This window comes from Somniosus microcephalus, chromosome 3, assembly GCF_052327205.1.
Source record: "Somniosus microcephalus isolate GS21.2 chromosome 3, FLI_Smic_1.0, whole genome shotgun sequence".
NCBI lineage: Eukaryota > Metazoa > Chordata > Chondrichthyes > Squaliformes > Somniosidae > Somniosus > Somniosus microcephalus.
In genome coordinates this window covers 92723581-92746902 of record NC_140989.1, presented here as the reverse complement: position 1 = coordinate 92746902, position 23322 = coordinate 92723581, and the positions used below count along the sequence as shown (strand labels likewise).

At 41.1% G+C, this 23322-nt stretch overlaps 1 protein-coding gene across 3 annotated transcripts in view; it reads right to left on the bottom strand.

The window, feature by feature from the left end:
• sptbn1 (spectrin, beta, non-erythrocytic 1) overlaps nucleotides 1-23322 on the bottom strand; it is a 267400-nt gene that overhangs the window by 121056 nt on the left and 123022 nt on the right. Inside the window, exon 1 of one of the 3 annotated variants that reach the window (XM_085981345.1) lies at nucleotides 19177-19300. The exons of the other annotated variants lie outside the window; for them this stretch is intronic. Coding sequence (XP_085837471.1) covers nucleotides 19177-19285 — 109 coding nt within the window. The 5' untranslated portion in view covers nucleotides 19286-19300. Of the gene's footprint in view, nucleotides 1-19176; nucleotides 19301-23322 lie in introns of those variants that run through there. 3 annotated transcript variants of the gene reach the window in all.

Here is a 23322-nt window from a genome sequence, read left to right as displayed (position 1 = left end):
AAAAGAAACCGAAAGGCTGTGTCAAAGTGCTAAATCTTGGGTCAGTATTATATCAGTTAAGGCCTTTTGTTCAGTCATAGATGTGACAAGTCTGAATTAGTCCTCATGAATCATGCAGCATCTCATCTAAATGATGAATAAACTAACACAATTCTTGCCCCACTGAAGTCACAGTTGCTGTTGTACCACCATTATGGAAATTCAAATTTCACGTACTTGCCCTTAAGTAAAGAAAGATGTGGGAAATGGAAGTGCAAAACCATTTTTAAGTAGTTTTGCCTTTAAGTCTCCAGACAATGTCAGAATCTATATTAAGCTGGTTTTATATTGCAGCCAGAGTCTCTGGAGAGCAAGCTAACTGCGTCATTCTCCCACATCAACTTTTGTAATGGGCAGCCAGTCCTCTTGAAAACCAGCTGTATTATGGAGACCCGCCATTTCATGCATGTGCAGACTGGCTGTGACATTTTGGCCTATGCACAGGCATGGAGTAGTGATATCATAATGTTGCGGCATGACACCACTACATAAAGAACAGTATGTGACAATGTCACCAAATCACACAGGAAGACCGGACAGAGACTGTCTTAACAAACCTAGTTCATTTACTTTGACGTGGCTGCTGGTGGTGCAGGATCCACGCTATGGGAACTGGCAGCCAAAGGCTAATGGCTGCCACACCTTCACCTGCAACAATGTAAGCAAAGCAGCTTTGCTGATAAATATAAATACTCTCGATTTACCGGCACCTAAATAACCAGAAATCTCTGTTAAACGGCAAAATTCAGGAGTAGGTTCAGGTAAGTTTTACTTCATATTAATGGCAGTTCCTGGATCTGTGGCTGTGTAACTGGAGTTCCTGCACTTGTTGCTAAGCAACAGGGACGCTTGGTCTGCGGTCGGAGTTCCTGCACATGTTGCTAAGCAACAGGGAAGCCTGGATTTGTCGCTGTGTACAGAGCTCTCGTACCTTTTAACTATACCTCTCTGTAATCCGGACTTTTTGATAAACCGGCACCACGCCGGTCCTGTTGGTGCCGGATAATAAAGAGTTTCCTGTACTGTCACCAGCAGTATCGGACACCCAATTTTTGAAGCCCATGAGGCTGAGCACTCAGTTCACTTGTACAAGTGGCCAATGTGGTTTTTTGCTTGTTCTATAAACAAACTCCGTGGATTCAAAATTGTCCAACTGATATGTAATACTGATGCTTTTATTTTTTTTTGAACTGAAAAGAACGGATATGAAGTGGGGTGTGCTATTGCTGGATTTCTAGCGATGTTTTAAAATATTGAACTTTACTTCAGCTATGGAAAAGATGTATAATAATTTTCAAAAATTTCACATGACCTTGAAGCCTTGAAGTTTTGATGCTTGGCCACACTGTAATCACTGTACTGCTGTTTAAACCTTCTGTTCTTCTGAATTGAAAGGCCCCTCAGTTTCACATTTTTTCCAAGTGGGACACAGTGAAGCATTCAATGCTGCTACTAAGGCTGGTTAACATTGCTTTCCCTACAGTAGTTCTCTCACAAAGAGCACACTCTCTTCTGACTGTTAGCGTTCCAAGAAGGCTATCCGAGCTTCTTTGTGTAGCATGGACTCTCCCACCGTCGTGACCTTAGCGACAAAACCAGAAGTCACATGCATGAGTGGATATTATTCATCTTGTACATTTAGAAGAGAGGAGTAAGGAGGTCAAATGTGGTTGCAGGCATCATTGTACCGCATTCATGGACGCTCAACAAAAAGAAACCCAGCCAAAAAGATGATAATCAATATCTCTCATTTCTAGATTACAGCCTTCCCACCCTCACTCAATCCAGATATAAAAAGGAACAGAGAAAAAAATCCATTAAAAAATAGCAACACAGGACAGGTTGTACTGACAGGCATTTAATGCACACATGCTTAATTTTTGTTTGAGAAATTTTTGGTGCATACACAAAATCAGTAAAGTAGCATCATAATCACCATGGTTACAAATTTCCATCCAATTTCAGTTGTTTACCACCAAATAGTGCGGTCACTAGGGTTTCAGTAAAGTGTAATGTAGACACTTTCATACCATGCTGACTTCAACGGTACACTCAGCAGTAGAGTTACGCATTTCGTCTCTCCAAACTTGGATCTAGAATTTTAATCTACATAATAACCTCCTTCATATTATATCAATAGGCACGGGAATAAATTTTCAGGCTCGTGTCTTCAAGTGATCTTTGTCTTCATAAGAAATGTCAGGTGATAAAGGCCTAGAATGTGCTTCCACCCCTCCTTCCCTTGTATGCACTGGTGCCCATGAAAATAAAATGAAGGAGCTGAAACATATTCTAGAACTTTACCATCTGAAATTTCTTACAATTACAAAGAAAATTTGAAGACATGAACACTTTAATGTGTACAAACTTTAATTCCCAGGGATTCCCTGGCTACCTGCTAATTGCTCATTATTACCTTTATAATGTCTAAACATCTTTTCAACTAGTTAATTATCTGGCAAATAATGACAAGATCAGTTGGTAACTGAATTTCATACCAGACCACTAATTCTTCCAATTAGTTTCGATGTGGTTTTTTATGCCATTTAATTCCAATACCAAAAATACTTCTAATGCATAAGTCACTGGATAGAATTATAACCTCCAAAGTCACAACTTAAAATTCACCAAGCCATAAGTCAACAACAACTTGGATTTATATAGCACCATTAACGCAGAAAAACATTACAAAAGCAGAATCAGACAAAAACAGACACCAAGCCAAAGGAAGAGAAATTGGGAAGGATGACTAAAAACTTGGTCATAAAGGTGGATTTTATAGAGGCGAGGTGGAGAATTTTAGGAACAGTAGGGTCTCAACGTTGAAAGCACAGCTGTCAATAGTGGGGCGAAGAGAGGGGCAATGCACAAGAGGAATGCAGAGTTCTTAGGGAGCTTGCAGAGGTTACAGAGATAGGGAAGGGCAAGGCCATGAAGGAATTTAAACACGAGATGAGAATTTTAAATATAAAGCATTGGGGGACCGGGAGCCAATGCAGGACAGGGGTGATGGGCGAATAGCACGTGGTGTGGGATAGGATCTAGGCAGCAACGTTTATGATGAGATGAAGTTTATGGAGGATGGGAGATTGACCAAGAAACCATTAGAAAAGTCTGAAGGTGACAAGTGCATGGATGAGGGTTTCACCAGCAACACCAACTTGCATTTATATAGCGCCTTTAATATAATAAAATGTTCCAAGGCGCTTCACAGTAGTGTAATTAGACAAAAATTGACAGAGCTAAAAAAAGGAGATTTTAAGGCGGGCGACTAAAGACCTGGTCAAAGAGGTAGGTTTCAAGGAGCTTTTTAAAGGAGGAGAGGTGGAGACGCAGAGGTTCAGGGAAGGAATTCCAGAGTTTAGAGCTTAAACGGCTGAAGGCACGGCCGTCAATAGCGGGGCTGATCTGCTTACTGAAACTAATCAGGCTGTTTGTACGGAATCCACTAAGAGGGAATTAACAATCAACACTCACTGACTGGGCTCCTATATGAAGGATGAGCATTTGGGGGAGGTACTGGAGGGATTACAGCACCTGTGGAATTGCAACCCAGTAAGTCTTCTAAAAACAAGGAGAGTAAAGGGGAGAAAATAGACAAAAAAAAGCTTTATTAGACTTTAATGTAGTTATAATGCAGGCGCTGGTTTGACACTGGTGCCATTTTTGGACAAATGAGAATAGACAATATGAAGTTATTCTGCCCATTCACAATGCTCTTCAGCCTGAGAAAGTATAGTTTTACATAGGGGATATATAAACACACATGACTCCTAGCTATTTTCAGCAGGCTTAACAAAACCAAACCGCTGAATTCAAGAAGACTATGCTCATTTCTACCTGATGTAGTGTTGTATGCAGTACCCCTGTGATACTTTCACATTTGATGGTGGGCAGTTGGCAACTGGAGCATGTACTCGTGTAGCCGGTAACACACTAATGTATAAAAGGTGGTGAACTCTGTGCCCGAGAGTGCAAAAAAAGGGGCCGTTTCGGTTGGCCCCTCCAACATGGACAACAATAACAACTTGCATTTATATAGCACTTTTAACGTAGTAAAATTTCTGAAGGCGCTTCACAGGAGCGTTGTCAAACAAAATTTGACACCAAGCCACATAAGGAAATATTAGTACGATAGCAAAATACTGCAGATGTTGGAAATCCGAAATAACAACAGAAAATGCTGGAAAAACTCAGCAGGTCAGGCAACACCCGTGGAGAGAAATTTGAGTTGACGTTTCGGGTCGAACCCTTCTTCAAAACTGGAAATAAAATAAAATAGATCGAAGGCAGGGCTGCGATCGGACAAAAGAAGTAAAAGAAACAAAAGTAAGAGACAATAAAAGGTATACGAAGCTAGACGAGATGGTAATAGGCTGAGATTAGGTGTGAAGCGTACTGGCAGGGCAAGAGATAGCTGCCAGGTGTGAGAGAGAAACAAAAGGAAAGGGGAGGGGGGGAAAGGAGTGGAAAAATTACATGTGAAAATGTAATAGGGGCCGAGGTTATGATCTGAAATTGTTGAACTCAATATTGAGTCCGGAAGGCTGCAAAGTGCCTAATCGGAAGATGAGGTGCTGTTCCTCGAGTTTACGTTGAGCTTCTGTGGAACAATACAAGAGGCCAAGGACGGTGAGGTCCGAGTGGGAACGGAGCGGTGATTTAAAATGACAGGCGACCGGAAGCTCGGGGTCACCCTTACGGACTGAACGGAGGTGTTCCGCAAAGCGGTCACCCAATCTGCGTTTGGTCTCCCCAATGTATAGGAGACCGCATCGTGAGCAGCGAATACAGTATACTAGATTGCGAGAAGTACAAGTAAATCGCTGTTTCACCTGGAAGGGGTGTTTGGGGCCCTGGACAGTGGGAAGGGGGGCGGTATAGGGGCAGGTGTTACATCTCCTCCGCTTGCACGGGAAGGTGCCAGGCGAAGGGGAAGGGCTGTTTGGGGTGATAGAGGAGTGGACTAGGGTGTCTCGGAGGGAGCGGTCCCTATGGAATGCTGAAAGGGGAGGGGAGGGGAGGGGAAGATACGTTTGGTGGTGGGATCACTTTGGAGGTAGCGGAAATGCCGGAGGATGATCCGTTGAATGTGGAGGCTGGTGGGGTGAAAGGTGAGGACAAGGGGAACCCTATCGTGGTTCCGGGAGGGAGGGGGACAAGGGGAACCCTATCGTGGTTCCGGGAGGGAGGGGTATTAGGACAGGTGACCAAAAGCTTGATCAAAGAGGTAGATTTTAAGGAGCGTCTTAAAAGAGGTTACAGGAGCTCTGTGAAGAAGCCAGTCTCTTGCTGTGCAAGTTGGTTTTGGGCAGTTGTCAGTAGTAGCTTACACTGATAAAAAGGCAACTCATTTTACACATAAGACAGAGAGACAGACACCAGAACTTGCACGAGCACACACACAAACTTTAAATTTGCATTTATCTGGGGATTGGCTCAGCATAATTCTCAGTTTGAGAATGCGTGTAGCTCATTTACTCAAACTCAGAACAAGAAACCCAGTCTCTAAGTGCATTAAAGTCACAAATGTGCATTTAAAAATCGCAGAACTGCGATTAGCCATGGCCGAGCCCTTTGGGAAGCATGTTGCAGAGACTCTCTACCTGAATCTGGACTGGCTAACAAAATATACAAAGCAAATCAGACACCATAGATAAATTCAAATTTTACAGTTAAATCCAATTACTATAAAGAAGTTACTTTCATCCTTCTCAATTGAATTCTATCAAACAGGGGTCTTATATCCACCAAATTTACCTCTATAGTTGACCACAACATGTTTGTAGTAGTTTATAATAATCTGTATATGACATTATGCTGCGTTAATTTGTACAATTCAGTTAACAGCCTCAAGATTTCACATAAGAACATTTAAAAAGAACTACACATGAAGACTTTTCTGAGAGACTTGGCGAGATGTTTTACTAAAAAGAATCCTTTATTCTCCAGCACCATTGATCCTTCATTTAGATGAATTAAGCACCAATAGTTGACACATTCAACTGAAGGAATAAATTGATTCTATAACATATAATGCAAAGACAAAAAAAAGTGAATTTAACAGATTGTTGAATGCATATTGAGGCCAATTTCACAATATTAACTGGTCCACTTTGTGCAGAATCTAATCCACGTTGGAAAGTGCATTTTCCTTCTCAATAAAAGTTGTCACTTTGTAGACAATGAATCCCTGCAGTAGGTTGCAGATGACTGATAGGTAACATATGTGGCACTTGGATGCATGTTTAGACACATGAAACACCAGTCAAACAGGCCTGCTGAGTATTTCCAGCATTTTCTGTTATTTCAGATTTCCAGCATCTGCAGTATTTTGCTATTAGGTTATTAGAATAGCTGCTAATGGCCATCAACACTTTGCAACCCAGCAAAAATGGCGATTGCCACTGTCTGAATCCCGTGACACTCTTTGATTAGTTCCTGTACAAAAGCTATCTCCTTTACACCATCTTCAGTGAGACAGCCGCATGTGGATTAGATTCTGCACAAACGTGGACCCAGTTAATACTGTGAAATTGGCCTCAATATGCATTCAACAATCTGTTAAATTTACATTTTTATGTCTTTGCATTGTATGTTACAGAATCAATTTATTCCTTAAGTTGAATGTGTCAACTATTGGTGCTTAACTCATCTAAATGAAGGATCAATAGCACTGGACAATAAAAGATTTAAAAAAATAAAACACCTCGTCAAGTCTCTCAGAAAATTCTCCATGTGCTTCCCACAAAGTTAATTAATTTGAAGTGTTTGTTACGCAGACAGTCATGACAGATGCTTTGCAGACATCAAGATGCCACAAACAGGGATGAGATGAATGACCAGTTAATTTGTTTGTGGTAGTTTTGGTTGAGGAAAGAATGTTGGGCAGGGCACAGACAAATCCTGATCATCGTCTTCAACAACATCCACTTGAGTCACTAAAAAACAGAAGGGATCTGAGGCTGAAGTCTCATTGGAAAAATAGCACCTGTGACAATGCAGCACTCTCTCAGTCCAGTACTGGCGTGCTGAGATTATGTGCGCAATAATAATTTCACACACAATTTTCTGCCCCAGATGAGGGGTAAAAATGGAAGCAGACTGGCACAATGATGCACTTTTCCCATTTCATGAACCGTCTATCAGCATGAAGTACTTTCAGATCAGTTCGAGGTCAGCTAATTGCACAGCACAGTTCCATTGACTCTGCTCCAACAATGTGCCCCAGCCACAACCCAGAAGAGCACCCTTTAGCATAATGTGCTGGCAGTGTTGGAACCCCATCACAGACAGTACTCTACAATATAAACTAGGTAAATGCTGTGCCTCTGATAGCGTCTAGAACCTAAAGTTTCATGTATCCTGAGAATGGAGGTTGGAGTCAGCGCAAAACCTGGCCTCTTCGCACTGCCTGTCCAACAAAAATCAACAGCATACTGGTACACTATGAAAAGGACAGAACAGCATCTGGAGGTCATTGGTTACTCCTCAGCTCCCCTCTCCCTCATTCTCAACACTTAAAAGTGTCTATTGTAACCATCCCATAGCAGACATCTTTGAGGCGTGAGTGAAAATTGTTGTTAGTTTTGCGCTGCGCCCACTAGTGACTTAATAGAGCGTGCAGAGAGCATGTGTGCGAGCATGCATGCACGGATGAGAGAGTGACTGCACGGATGCGACAGTGAATAAGTGTCCGTGAGTAAAAAGAAAACAGACTTTGTATATTGAAAAGCATCACATTTGGGGATTGGAGTGGAATAGGGGAAGGAGGTCAATTACCAGAGGTAGCCAAAGAGGTGTGCTTTAAGGTGGATTTTGAAGTCGAGAAGATATGTTGCATGGGGAAGGGGGAGTTCCAGAATGTGATGGCAAGATGGCTGAAAGCTCCGCCACCAATAGCAGAGCAACAGGAGGATGGGGGGAGTGTACAGTAGATCATGTATGTAGGGAGGAGGGAGGCCATGGGGGATTTGTAGGCAAGGATTTTACAGTCGATGCAATGAGGCATGGGAAGCCAATAGAGGTCAGCAAGGACAAGGGTGATGGGAAAACTCACCAATGTTTTTCTCTTTGAACTATTGATTGCATTGGTGCACAGAGGATTATTGAAGGATGACTGATGACAGGTTTACATCACAAGTAATACTATCTGCATTTAAAAAAAACCATGGGCACGAAGGTTTTCTAGATTAGCAATGTCATGTTACATCATCTGAGCATTTACCTTAGGCAGACAATGGTGTGAAACACTGCATTGAGCAGGCAAATTGTCATACTTCTCATCAATCTGGTAGGGTTTACTTGACTTGATTGTTGGGAGGAATTATTATTTTTCAAAGAATCCCCAATTTAAGAATTTGAAGTGTCTGGCTAAACCATTTCCCCCCACATAGCACAAGTCAATTGAATATTTCCAGAGTTAAATTAGTAATTATGTACAAGTATGCAGAAAATTTCCACAAAACTGTACCAGTGTCCAATAACAGAGTAATTTAACTTTCTGTTAAAGCTTATGCAAGTTACTTGATGGTCAGTTGGAAACCTGCCAATATGCTGAAGAGTTTCTAAATCAAGCTACTTCGCCAGCTAAAACTGCACAGCTTACCAGCACACAGCACTGGCAAGCTCCCTGCTGTTTATCCAGGTAGAACCAGGCTACTAGTTTGGACACTGACTTGCAAGTTTACCTGGAGCAGAATGAAATGAATCTCAGACCCATAAATGAGGCTGGCTAATCAATTGTCAACAGTGCCCTGGAATACTGCAGACCGAGTGCAATGTATCCAAGTTTGCTGATGATACAAAGCAAGGTGGGAAATTAAGCTGTGAGGGGGATGCAACGAGGCTGCAATGGGATATAGACAGGTTAAGTGAGCAGGCAAGAACGTGGCAGATGGAATACAATGTGGAGAATTGTGAAGTTATCCACTTTGGTAGGAAAAATAAAAAATATTTTTTAAATGGAGAGAGATTGGGAAATGTTCGTATTCAGAGGGACCTGGGTGTGTCCTTGTACATAAATCACAGAAAGTTAAGATGCAGGTACAGCAAGCAATTAGGAAAGCAAATGGTATGATATACAACAATCCTTTTGTAATAAAGGCCAAGAGTAAAGAAGTCTTACTACAATTATATAGGGTCCTCGTGATACCACACCAGGAGTACTTTGTACAGTTTTGGTCTCCTTACCTAATGAAGGATATACTTGCCTTTGAGGGAGTGCAACGAAGGTTCACTAGACTGATTCCTGGGGTGGGGGGATTGTCCTATGATGAGAGATTGAGTAGACTAGGCCTATATTCCCTAGATTTTAGAAGAATGAGAGGTGATCTCATTGAAACGTATAAAATTCTTAAGGGGCTTGACAGGGTAGATGCTGGGAGGATGTTTCCCCTGGCTGGAGAGTCTAGAACTAGGGGTCACAGTCTCAGAATAAGGGGTCGGCCATTTAAGACTGAGATGAGGAGAAATTTCTTCACTCAAAGGGTTGTGAATCTTTGGAATTGTCTACCTCATTAAGCAGAGATCGATAGATCTCAAGACAGAGATCGATAGATTTTTTGATACTAAGGAAATCAAGGGATATGGGGATAGTACGGGAAGGTGGAGTTGAGGTAGAGGATCAGCTATGATCTTATTAAATGTCAGAGCAGGCTCGAAGGGCCGAAATGACCTACTCCTGCTCCTATTTCTTGGCCCGTATTTTCCGACCCCTACGGGTGTGTACAAGCTGTGTACATACCCATAGGGGCCTCGTAAGTGCCGGTTTCAGGCATGCAAAACACATGCGCTGAAAACCAGCACTTCCAATCTGTCAAGAATTCGCTTGACAGATCCTCCGCCTGCCCTGGAGAAGGGCCTCTGCGGGTGGAGAATTCCGCTCTCTGCAGAACCTCCACCCGCTGAAAACTTTAAAAAATCTTACGCCTGGTAAAAGCAGGCGTAAGGCCTACTTTTACCAGCATAAGAGTTTAAAAAAGTAAAAAAAATCCAAAAAAAAATCACTCATTTATAATTTTAAAATAAAATACTTTTAGAAAAGGTAAGTTTATTTTTAGCCCTGTAAAAAACTTTTCAAAAAATTAAATTTAATGTAATTTTAACTAATTTTAAATAAGTGATTTAAAAACAAATGTATTTCATGTTTTAGGGTTTTCTGAGTGATCCCCATTTATACTTTTGACAGGTCTATCCGGAGAGACCTGTCAAAAGTGTGAAGTAGGATTCCCTTCTTCCATTGGTTCCCATAGCCCACATGATCCCAGGGACGCTTGCGAACTGCCTGCGCCCCTGGGATATCTGGGCCTTTGTGCACGCAGCAGGAGAGGCCCAGGAGCGGAAGTGTTGGGACCTACGAAACCAGCAGTTAAGATCGTAGATTTTTTTCCAGATCGGAGGCATCCGCACGCAGGAAGCCTCCGATCGGGAAATCCGGGCCCTTATGTTCTTATGACCTGTCCAACTGAGGTATCAGATTACTGAGTATGCCACAGCGGATCAACTCAGTTTCAAATCTCCCATTACCTATTTTCAAGTATGGTTTCCATCTTGGTTAATATTTAAAGGAATCAAGAGCTCACAGAGAAGGAAATTGGCTTGCAGGAATTCCTGTGCTGTATTGTGTAAGGAAGCTGAATTATAATCAGCAGAGATGGGCATTGCTCAGAATACTTGAGCAACAGTGTCATTTTAGTAACTGCGTATTAACTTCAATCCCTTACTACAATTTCTCGCAGCCAATTTCCCCGATATCAGCATTGTTTAGGGAAAAATAAATATTTAAGTTAATCAACAAGAACTTGCCTTTATATAGCGCCTTTAACATAGTAAAATGTCAAGCCAAGAATTGATACCGAGTCTAAGGAGATATTAGGATGGGTAACTGAAATGTTGGTTAAAGCGGTAGGTTTTAAGGAGTGTCTTAAAGGAGGAGAGGTGTAGGGAAGAAATTCCAGAGTTTAGAATCTAGATGACTGAAGGTACAGCTGCCAATGGTGAGGCAAAGGAAGTGGGGGATGCACAAGAGGGCAGAGTCGGAGGAACACAAAGTTCTGAGCGGGTAGTAGGGCTGCAGAAGATTACAGAGTTGGGAGGGGCAAGGCCATGGAATGATCTGAATGCTAGTAACACTAAGAATTTTGAAATCAAGGCGTTGGTGGATCAGGAGCCAATGTAGGTCAGCAAACACAGGCATGATGGGTGAACGGGACTTGGTGCCGAGTTAGGGTATGGGCAGCAGTGTTTTGGTTGAGCTCAAATTTATGGAGGGTGGAAGATGGGAGGCTGGTCAGGAAAGCATTGGAATAGTCAAGTCTGAATGTAACAAAAGCATGGATGAGGGTTTCAGCATCAGATGGGCTGAGACTGAGGCAGGTACAGAGGTGGAAGTAGGAGGTCTTTGTGATGGAGAGGATAGGAGGTCAAAAGCTCAGCTCGGGGTCAAAAGGACGCCAAGGTTCAGCAGATTTTGTAGCAAAAATCAAAATTTGTTACATTTTATAAATACATTGTACTCCTATAATACATTTGGGGGGGTTAATTCACCTTGCTATCCTCATAAAATCATTCTCAGACGTGCAGTAGTGCACGGGAGTGTCAATCTTTATGGCTTAAATCCTGATTTGAAACTCAAACACAACTTTCTAATTTAAGAGGCAAAGGTGCTAACAATTAGGCACAAATATCATCAGTATCTTCTGAAAATCTAAGAGCTGGAGTCTATAAATCTTTTCTCTTCTGGACTGATCCATTTCTCTTAGGGTACATTCCCACAATAACTGTAGTGTAAGAACAAATGTTGCAGTTATAGTGTAAGCGTAGCTGGAACTTCTAGAGGTGGTAGTGTCACTCTGCTTCCCCTCAGAGGCAGTTCAGCTTGATACCTAATTCATACTCCAAGTTTAGAGTGGAGCCAAAACAGCTTTGCACCAACACTAACCACGTGGAGTGTGAATGTAGTCAAGAGTCCACTATACAGTGTACTTTCAAAGCTGTGTTCTCACCCCAACTTTGAAAAATAGATGAGACATTAAAGTTCAACACCCATGTACTATTCCAATGGTTCAAGGTGTACATTAAAGACACAAGACACTATTAAGGAGTGGGAAATTCTTCCAACGTGGGCCAAGATTTCCCTGTCAACCAACACCATCAGATATACATTGGGCCAGAAATTCGGGTCCCCACGGGTGAGTACGCTGTGTACTCACGCGTAGGGTCAACGAAAGTGCTGGTTCCGTGCATGCACTGGAAACCGGAACTTCCATTCCCTTGAAGGAAGGGGTTCACAGGTCAAACGCGTGCGTCAAAGAGGCAGCGCGTAGACCTGGAACTTCCGATTTAAATTTTTTATTTATTTATTTTTAATTTTTTTTTTTTTTTAAACAGGTTTCTCCGTGCAGATAAGTCCCTAGCAGCTGCGCGTGAAAAAAGCAGGTGCAAGGCCTGCTTTTAACAAGGTAAGAGGTTAATTAAGTAAAATTAAAACATTTTTTCCACAGGTTTATCATTTTAAAATACTTTTAAAAAAGTAAGTTTATTAGCCCCGTTAAAAACTTAAATTTTTTCAAAAATTAAATTTTTTGTTTAAAATAGTTAATTTGTGTAATTTATAGTTATTTTAAAAATGTGATTTAAAAAAAAATGTATTTGAAGTTTTACTTAGGTTTTGGGGCCGATCTCTATTCATAGATTTGACAGGTCTTTCTGTCAAATCTATGAATGGAGATTCCCTGCTCTGATTGGCTCCCCATGGTCCACGTGATCCCAGGGGACGTTGCGAACTAACTTTGCCGCTGGGATACGTAAGCACTGCACACCGGCAGCTGGAGGAGGCCCAGGATCGGAATCCCACGCGGCCCCACAGCACAACGGCTGGCGCGCTATGTAAGTGCAGGTCGGGGGCTTGCGCCCGCGGGAAACCTTCGACCTGAATTTCTGGCCCATTAAAGACTGATGGAAATTTATAGCACTATTGCTTGTAGGATATAGCTGTGTACAAAATGACTGCCTCATTTCTCTACATAACAATTACTGCATTTCAAATGTAATGTACTTACTTTTTTCTTAAGGATTCTCTGCCATGTTTCCTTCCTCGAGGGAGGGGGGGCAATCTGGGCTGTAATCATCATCGATGCATTCCATAATTTGCAACTATCTATAGTTGCAGAATGTTCCACCTAACTGCCAGGTCAAAGTGGGTCAACAGTCATCCAATGACAATATGTATGCCTGAATTTGAATGTGTCACTATCATGATGCCCCTATGGTTAATTCTAATACCCGAGAAACAGAGATACCAAGGCTTCCTAATCCAAGTTACTTTGATATTTAACTCACTAAAATACATTCACTGCTATTTTTTAAACCGGCCCCATTAAGTGTGCATTTTCACTACAACTGTAGCTGCAGTGCAAAGCAGTTTGGTTTGCATTGACGTGGCAGTTATAGTGTAAATGGAACAAATGTCTAAGAGGACAACGGGGGGGGGGGGGGGGCGGGGGGGAGAAAGCAGGATGAGGCTGTCTGGAGGAGGCAGTCCTTATCCTGCTTCATTTCAGATAGATTGCACTTTCATACCCAAGTCAATAAGTTTAGTGTTGATGTGATAAGGTTTAGGTTTTGCACGGACACTAAACTTGCATTGAATCATTGTAAAATTCTCCACATAATGCTTATGATGGGCACGGAATCTGGAACCCAAACTAAAATTCTACAGGAACAAACATGACCGCTTTGGGATTGTTATACTATTGACTGGAGAGTGAATTTCTCTTTAATTAGGAACCATTCTCAACATGGCAGCACATCATTCCAAGGAAGCAGGTTCAGTTTCCTTCCTACTTTACTGAGGCGACTTCCTGACAAGTCAAAAAGCAAAAGCATCGATACCATCTGGGTGGGACTCTCCACACTTTCCTGAACGAGGATAGCATGTTATATATTTTAAAAAGACATCATGGAAGGGGACAGAGGAGAAGGAAACTGCAGAAACATTGCTAACTTTAAAAAAACTTTCATTCTAAGTGGCCAGAAACTATATATTGCCAACCTTCATCCACATAATACCCAAGCCCTGTGTTTGCAAGTTGAGCTAATCAAAAAGGATGCACATTTCCTTTCAGGGCATCCTCAGTATTCCACTTGTAAAAATACACAGCATCTGGTATTTCCACAGCTTTTCTATAATGTCCATTGTTGTAGATAAAGAATATGCTGTAATTTACTCATGATTGGCTCTATCTCAATTTTCACATAGAAATACCCTGTTTCAACTTACTAGCTATTACACTGACATGCTACAAGCTGAGCTAATTAGACAGTAACAAAGATTTCATCTAAAGACAATACTTTTTCAATCTATATCTTACAGCTTAAAGGCACAGCAGGCAATGTGTGCTTTAACAGTTAGGTGCAAGCACCAGATGTACACTGTCTGTTTTAGGCAAATGTAGACTGACTACACAAAGTCAAAGAGATTTTAAAACTTAAAACAAACTCACACTAAAAAATTGTTTCCTATGGGAGGTACTCATCAAGGACAGAGAAGCAGTCAGTGCCTGCTGGAAGGAGCACTTCGAAGATCTCCTTAGCCTAAAATACAGAGAAGTCTTGACCAACAGAAGTTTCCGATCTCCGCAAATAAAAAAGTTAATTGCACACAGTCAGATCAATGTTGTGGATCAATGCCAGTGGCCCAGGTCCATTCCCTACTCAAAACTCATTTCAAGATCTGCAAGTCACAACAAGAATGTACTGATTTAGAAAACAGTGATAGCTTACATGAGATGTGTCTTCAGCATTTATTAGGAAATTTGTGGGGGACCTGTTGTTTTTACCCTTCCTTTAAAAAAATATTTTACAGTTATTTATGTGGGATAACTTAATTCCTCGTCCTGCTCCTTTTCCAGATTGAAGTTTTTTTTTTGCTATATTTCCCATGTGGAGCTGGTCCCAGTTTCAGTTATAACTTCCATTCATCATTTTACCTAAACTCGGCACAGTATAGCCTCACCCTGGACTTTCAACTCTCATGTCAGCTTGTCATAGTGGTAGCACTCTCATATCTCGAGTCAAAAAGTTGGGGGTTGAGACCTACTCCAGGATTTGAGCACGTAATCTAGGTTGACACTTCGGTGCAGTACTGAGGGAGTGCTGCATTGTTTTTGAGATAAGACACTAAACCGAGGTCCTGTCTGCCCCAAGAGCACATAAAGGATCCCATGGCACTGAGAAGAGGAATTCTCCCAGTGTCCTGGTCAACACTTATTCCCACAACCAAAACAATAAGTGGCCCTCTATCTCATTTGCTATTTGTGGGACCTTGCTAGCTGCAGATTGGTTGCCATGTTTGCCTTATATATAATAAATAAATGGCTGCAGTTCAAAATGAATTCAATGATTCTGAAGCATTTTGGGATTTCCTCAAGATATGAAATGCGCAATTTCTTTCTTGCAGTTAATTCGGGGATGGGGAGAGTGAAAGTGTGAGTGCGAGTATGAGTGAAAGTCAGAAAGATCGAATGAGTATGAGTGTGTGAGAGCGAGATCACAAAAACAAGGGATGGAGGAAGAGGGAAAAGGACAGTACAGAAGAGGGGTTTTGGAGAAAGTGTGCTTGGTGTCTCTGATAGCACAGGGTTGGGCCTTTAGAAACAAGACTTTTACAGCACAAAAAGTGCCATACAGCCCATTGCACCTGTGCTCACTATGAAAGAGCTATGTACATATTCTCATCCCATCTTCTCCCCATATCCTTTTAAATGTTTCTTTTTTACATCCTCATCTACTTCCCTTTCAAAAGCTATTATGGATTCTGCTCCCACCACTATTTGTGGTAGGGCACTCCATGTCCTAACAACTCTGTGAAAAAACATCCTTCTAACCTCTCCCTTCATCCTTTTGGAGATGATCTTAAATTTGTGTCCTCCAGTTAGCAACTCACTTAATGGGCGGAAATTGGGGGGAAACTATTTACCTTATCAAAACCTCTCAATTTTGAACACCTCTTTCAGATCTCCTCTTAACTTTCTTTGCCCTGCTGAAAAGAGAACCAGTTTCTTCTCATACTGAAGCATGCGATCCCTGGTACATCTTAGTGAATCTGCACCCTTTCCTCAGCCTTATGTAATGCTTCTAAAACTGCTGCCTAATCTTTGATTTGTATAGATTTAGCATTATCTCATTGCTTTTGCACTCTATGTACCTATTTGTAAAACCTAGGTTCCCATAATTTTTTTTTTTAAAGTTAACTTTCATCAACTTTTCAGCCCACTTTTAAAGATCTGCATATCTGAATCTTTAAGTCTGTCTTGGTCTGTTATGTACTCAGGATGAGAAAAGCCCATCAGGTCCATACACACTTGCTCACTTCTTACTGGACTCATTCCTGTATCACCACCTTTTCTTCATCCCTACCTCTTTGGAGAGGCAAAATTCAATAAAACTTTTAAAAATTCCTCTCAGCCCTCAAAGGTAATTAGACAAGCCCAAACAAACCATAACCTGTTGGTTATTGCCCAAAATATTGTGCTCCTTCTGCTATGATCTTGTAGTTTTCTAAAAATGTATCTACATCCTCTTAAAGGATTGTAAGGGGTCAGTCCTCACTATCAGCAATGCAATACTATTCCACAAATCAATCATCTTCGAAGAAAAACAAAGCTTCCGCACATCCTACTGGATTCCCTGCTTTCTCAATTTAAATAGTTGGCCCCTAGTTCTATTTGGCCACATTGCCACAATCTATCCGCTTGTATATTGATATTGTATACAGAATATTGATTCCCGTAAAAATTTCAAAGATCCGAAACAGATCCCCTCTTAGTCCATACATCACTAGTGAATCCAAAACCATAGCACAATGTCTATCTCCATAACTCAATGTGCCAATGTTCAGTGTCCTCGTCTGTACCTTCTCTGGAACCAACAGTTTATCCTTGAGGTATGGGGACCAAAATGTTACATGGTACTCAAAATGAGGACTCGCCAAAGCCTTACATAACTATTATTGTGGCCCTAGTTTTATACTAAACAGTGCGGGCACTACAGCCCAGGACCCTGTTTGTTTTGGTCACAGCTGCTCAACAGGAGCTTGATCCTTTATAGAGTGGTCAACACCACTCTTAAGTCACCCTCCCAGTTATCTTTAACCTACCCACCCATGTTACACTTGATACTTAAATGAACACTCATCTACAAAGAAGGACATCTGCTAATCTTGGGTTCACTTCCCTAATCTATCTATATCCATTCGTAAACTATCATTTATTTCCTTTTCTAAGATCTTGACTCGAATACACAATTTAGCATCATTTGTGAATTTAATAGCTGCACTATTTATACCCTGCTCCAATTTATTAATAAATGTAAAAGGAGGGAACACAACATGCAACCCTTGGGCAAATGGGAAATAATATTATCAGAGAGTCTCTCATGTGGCACTTTAAAGCAATCTTTTGGAAATCCAAGTAGATGATATCTACTGGATCTCCCTGATCTACCGTTCCAGTGACTTCTTCAAAAAAATGGATCATGTTTGTCAAAAATAACCTGTTTTCTACAGCCATATTGAACATCCCCCATCAAGGCCTGGTTTTGTAGGTAATCTGCTCCTCTACTTCTTTTGAAATTTTAATGTATATTCCCCTCTCTTTATTCTTCCTCCAAAAATGTATCATCTCATACTTCTCCATGTTAAACTTCACATAACATTATTTGCCCAGCCTACTAGCCTATCTATGTCCTCTTGTAGTCACTTACAATACTCTTTACTGTTGGTGACATTCCCTATTTTTGTGTTGATTGCAAACAGTGTTACTGTGCCCATCCAGATCATACATACTTTATAGCATTACTCACGAGCTGCCCTTGCTTTGGAAGCAACCCCGTAAAATAAATCAGATAAGGTCTTAGTACAGACCAGGGATTGAACTAATGACCTTCCTGGACGGTATGGTTCAGTACAACACTGCCACGGGCCATCAGGAGAAGCAGAGATTCAGATCGATTTAATAGCTAGTAGTATAAATGCCATTAACCAACGTCATGCCAGTACTGCCTTAAAAAAAAATACCTTGTATCTCCTTGAAAACTTTTAAAAAAGTCAATACAGTTTAAAAACAAGTGTAATAACACCATCACTGTAGTCACTGCCCCCAGCATACATGAGGACTTACTGGTCGTTGGATAGCAACAAGAAGTGGGAACCCTGAATGATTTTCCGTCTCCAACCAGCAGGCACAGGAACTCCCAGCTGAGATCAGCCCATTTGCCAGAGAACACAGAAAACCCCATGGACCTTCCTGGTCAGCATGGCTTAGCTGCTCAGTGAATACACTCACAGAGCCATCAGGGGAACATTTTTACAGCAGGACCAGGCACATGATGGCCCAGTTTGATTGCTCAAATTTTAAATAGTTCGGAAGCACTTTTTCTTTCAGCTAATAAAACATTAGCCTTCCAGATCATACAGTCGACTGAGTGTCCTACAGTTAACAGCTAAACTGTTTTTTAATCTCCTTTCTCCCAGCAAAAAAAAATCAGAACTACAAAAAGAAAAAGCTCCTCATGGCCATTTCAAGCTCAAAGACGTTAATAGTCAGGAACACAATTACCATGGCTTCAGTCATCTTTCTTCTCCTGTTTATAATTTATGTGGCAGTGCTAAATATTTCAAAGGGTTGCTAAAGAACAAGGGAGTCCTTTCACAGTCTGAAGCGGAGAGCAAAGCCTAGTTCCTGCAAGATTAAATGGCATAGCAATATTTGGGAATTCCACGAGAGATCTAAAAAAAAGACCACTCCCTCTTTTCTTCCTCTATTGTTCTCAGCAGCTCAGTTACCAAAATGTCCTGTTATCGCATTTAAGGCTAAATATAGGGAAGGTTAAATAGCATTATCTGATCACTCTGAACCTAGAAGTTGCTCTCATTCTGTCTTTTGTTTCAAAAAGTAGAACCAAACAGCATTCTTTAATATTTTTCACCTGGTGCCAGATGTTTTATAAAAATGTATCACTTTAAAAATAAAGTCCAATTAGCTAAAACAAATGATGGCACCACATGGTTACTGCACCTGCTAAGTGGAGTTCACGGGGATCTCAGCAACAGCACTAACAATGGCTTGGCACTCTTACCTTGAAGCTGCTTGAATCGTCCTTCCAGCTGATTATAATTGTATGGCATCTGAGCAGGAAAGCCAGCAGATAATGGTCCCGATATGCTGGATGCCCTCTGTACTTCCATTTGGTAGCAGTAAATTAAAGTGCAATACAGTAAAAAAAGGAGGAATGTAATCCTCCCGTAAACTCAGTCAGCCACAACCCCTTACAGAAAGGCTGACCACAGTCCCTGTAACTAGCTAACAATCAAGCTTCTTAAATAAACAGAAATCCAGCACGCCCCAGCAGTATAGGTTGATGGTGTAAAAAGGCATCAGCCATAGATCAGCAGCATGTTGTTTTTTGATTGTCTGGCTTCCACTCCGCTAGTCTCCAGACTATTTTAAACAGCAACTCTGAATTTCAAAGGAACGACTGAACGGCACACCCACCAAGCACAAGCCCACGGCTAATCTTCCTTCTTTCTGAAGCCAATAAGCACACCTTCACATTACTCCAGTCTGCAGTGTAATTTAATCAGTAGGCAGTCACAGTTTGAATGATGTCACTATTAACATAAGGGCAGCATGGAGTGGGAATGTACCACTTGTAAAAAAATAAAGAGGGGTTTACAAAAGGTATGCAAAAAAAAAGTTTAAAAAAATTTCAACCAACTGTTAGAAACACAGTTGTTCTTTGTGCACATACTAAATTAAATAAAACCTTCAAGTTTCCTCTTTTTAAAAAACAAATGCTTATTGTTTTTTGCAGAAAACAAACAATAAAGTACTTCCTGTAATGGTCCCTCCTTAAACAAAACTGGTAGAATTACAATCTCTTGTTTAAGTGCCTCCTGTAACGGAAAAGTCTCAGATTTCCATCACATGGGAAGGAGGAAGAATTTCCTTTCAGTTGCATTCCACACAATATAATATTGCAAACATGTCAACATTACTATTAAACTTCTGGAATCAGTTAAAAGTGGGATTACACACAACAGTCTCATGTCTTAGTCTGTTCTGCTACAACCAGTACATCAATCAATGAAAATTGATAAATTCTTAACTCTTAAAACACTGGCAGCTATTTAAAATTTTCAGAAACAAAGTAGTGCTTTCGACACTGCTTTAGCTTTTTGAGGCTCTATATAAAATGTGGCAGCGTGTAAATCGTGATTGGCAGAATATAGTGGCTAGCACCCCAATCATAAATAACAACCTGAGGAAACATTACATTCAAAGCACTTAAGATCCATTTACTTCCAAACAAAACAAATCAGCCTTCATTTGTCCCTTCTCCACACATACGTTCCCTGCCTCTCTCTACACAGTAATCCCGTTTCCCAGTCTTGTGTTTTCTTTAGACCCACCCATCCTACCTCCACAAAATAAATCTACCCACGTTTTTGTGTACGACAGGAAAGTGAACAGAAAACAATAAAATACAGCATTTATGGAATATTCTTTTATATTATGTTCTGAAGACGTCTTACACCAGTCCGCAAACATTTAAGTATTGTCTTTTTTCAAGGAACTGGGTAGGTCCAGTTGCCTTTCATATCTGGGATCTGGGTTGAAATCCAGCCCAGAGCAATAGGATGAGAATCTTGCATCTCTGTGGTATAAAAGCCCCACACAAAATTAGTTCTGGCCAGCCTCCGTACAATTCCCTGTGGGTATGGGCATAACACAAAACTATCCTAAATAGGAACTAATTGGACATCTTACTCAGAAATTACTTTCACATTGCATGAAACCAATGCTAGTCTCGCTGGTTCCCGAAGTGTGGGATTCGCACAGCAGGCCGCAAACCGAATTTAGGACTACTGAGATTCAATGAAACCGGTTGCCAGGAAGACTGTTTTTTAGAATGGATCTTGCACAATGTAAAAGCAACTAGAGAAATCACAGGGTGACTGGTGAGAGAAATGGAAACTGTGATCTTGGCACAACAGGGCATGTTCTTCTGAGATTGGGACTGCGGCGCATTGCTGAGCCAGAGCAGAAAAAGCTTTACTTTACATCCAATCTAGATGTCCATTCTCCAACATTAACACCCCTCATCCCGTGAAGAACAAAAATTCACACACACAGAAAAATGTATCCTTATTTTAAAAGGTGCAAACTCAAACAGAATATAAATAATCACATCTGATACAGCAATTTACAATTCAAACAAAATGAAAGTAAATAAAAATAAGTTGACAGCTTTGCACCAGCTCTCATTAAGAGAACCTATTGTTAAGACTGAATAAATATTTGATGCATATGCAGTAAAGAAAGAACTTCTTTCATGTCCTCAGGACATCCCAAAATGCTTCACAACCAATTAATTACTTTTTTTTTAAAATGTAGTCACTGTTGTTTTTTCGACAAATGTAGTAGCCAATTTGCATACAGTAAAATCCTACAGGCGGCAATTGAGATGACCAGTTACTCTGCTTTGCTGATTTAGGTTGAGAGATAAACGTTGGCGAGGACGTGGGGAGAACACCACTGTTCTTGTAATAGTATCATGGAATCTTTTATGTCCAAATGAACAGGCAGACAAGGCCTTAGTTTAGTGCCTCATATGAAAGATGGCTCTAATGACAATGTAGCACTCCCTCAGTACTGCACTGAAGTATCGGCCTAGATTACATGCTTAAAGCCTGGAGTGAGGTTTGAACTCTTGGCCTTCTGATTCAGAGACAAGAGTGCCATCACTTGAGTATGGTGACGCTATTTCATCGATCAAAGGATAAAAGAACTTGCATTGATACAGTATCTTTCACGATCTCAGGATGTCCCAAAGCGCTTTACAGCCAATGAAGTACTTTTAAAAGCAGGACCCCGCTGCCTTCTGGTGGACTCTCACTTGCCCATCAAAAGAGCAGTTTAAAATTCCAACCCGCGGGAAGGCAGTGGGATCACAGTGGGTAAGAACATAAGAAATAGGAGTAGGGGTAGACCATTTGGCCCTTTGAGCCTGCTCTGCCATTCGTTAAGATCATGGCTGATCTTCTACCTCATCTCCACTTTCCTGCACTATCCCCATATCCCTTGATTCCCTTAATATTCAAAAATCTATCTATCTCTGTCTTGAATATACTAAACGACTGAGCCTCCACAGCCCTCTGGGGTAGAGAATTCCAAAGATTCACCACCCTCCGAGTGAAGAATTTTCTTCTCATCTCAGTCCTAAATGGCCGACCCCTTCCCTTATTCTGAGTTTGTGACCCCTGGTTCTAGACTCCCCAGCCAGGGAAAACATCCTCCCTGCATCTACCCTGTCAAGTCCTGTAAGAATTTTGTATGTTTCAATGAGATCATCTCTCATTCTTCCAAACTCTAGAGATTATAGGCCGAGTCTACTCAATCTCTCCCCATAGGACAACCCCCCCCCAATCACAGGAACCAGTCTGGTTAACCTTCGCTGCACTCCCTCTATGGCAAGTATATCCTTCCTTAGGCAAGTTGCTGCAACCATTTTAACTGCTCACCTGCTCCATTTCCAGTTATAATCGGTTTTTTATTGCCTTAATTTGAGCTCAGTATTGCAAGAGCAGATTGAGTGTAGCTGTTTTTCGCCCAACTGTTCTGGCTCTCAGTGAATGTTTATTAAAACTGTGCATACAGGCAGGCACACAAGAACAATTATGCACAACAGAAGATGCCTATGTAGTCAGAACAAACAGATGAGAGGAAATGAGAAAGTGCATAAGCAGAGAAAACTGTGTTAGGATGGAAAAGGCAAAACTTTTTACATTATGCCTAACAGACTGACTATAGATCAAGACTACAGATTAAAAGTTACATCTATACCCAGTTTTCAGAGAATATCACTCAACTCACTTTTTCAGTAGTATAGTCGAGACATTTTGGAGAAACTCTGACAAAGCATAAGTGCTTTTGCATTGGCTTTAATAGGGTATCACCACCCTCTGATAGACGGGTCTCATTCAGCCAGTAGCAATTCCAAAGTAAAACTTGCCAAATGTGCTGAGTCCGTGGCTAGAGACACATTTTCACTACGGTCAATGGCTACAGAGACTGGTTTTACTAGATATACAGAGCTGCTGACCTTAATGAATCTGGCAAGTTTACCAAGGAATTTCTGCCAGCTATGTGAAACTTATGCATGTAGAGCTGGAGTCCTTAGCACTAAACGTTACTTAAACACTTCTGTAGTTAATATTTTACA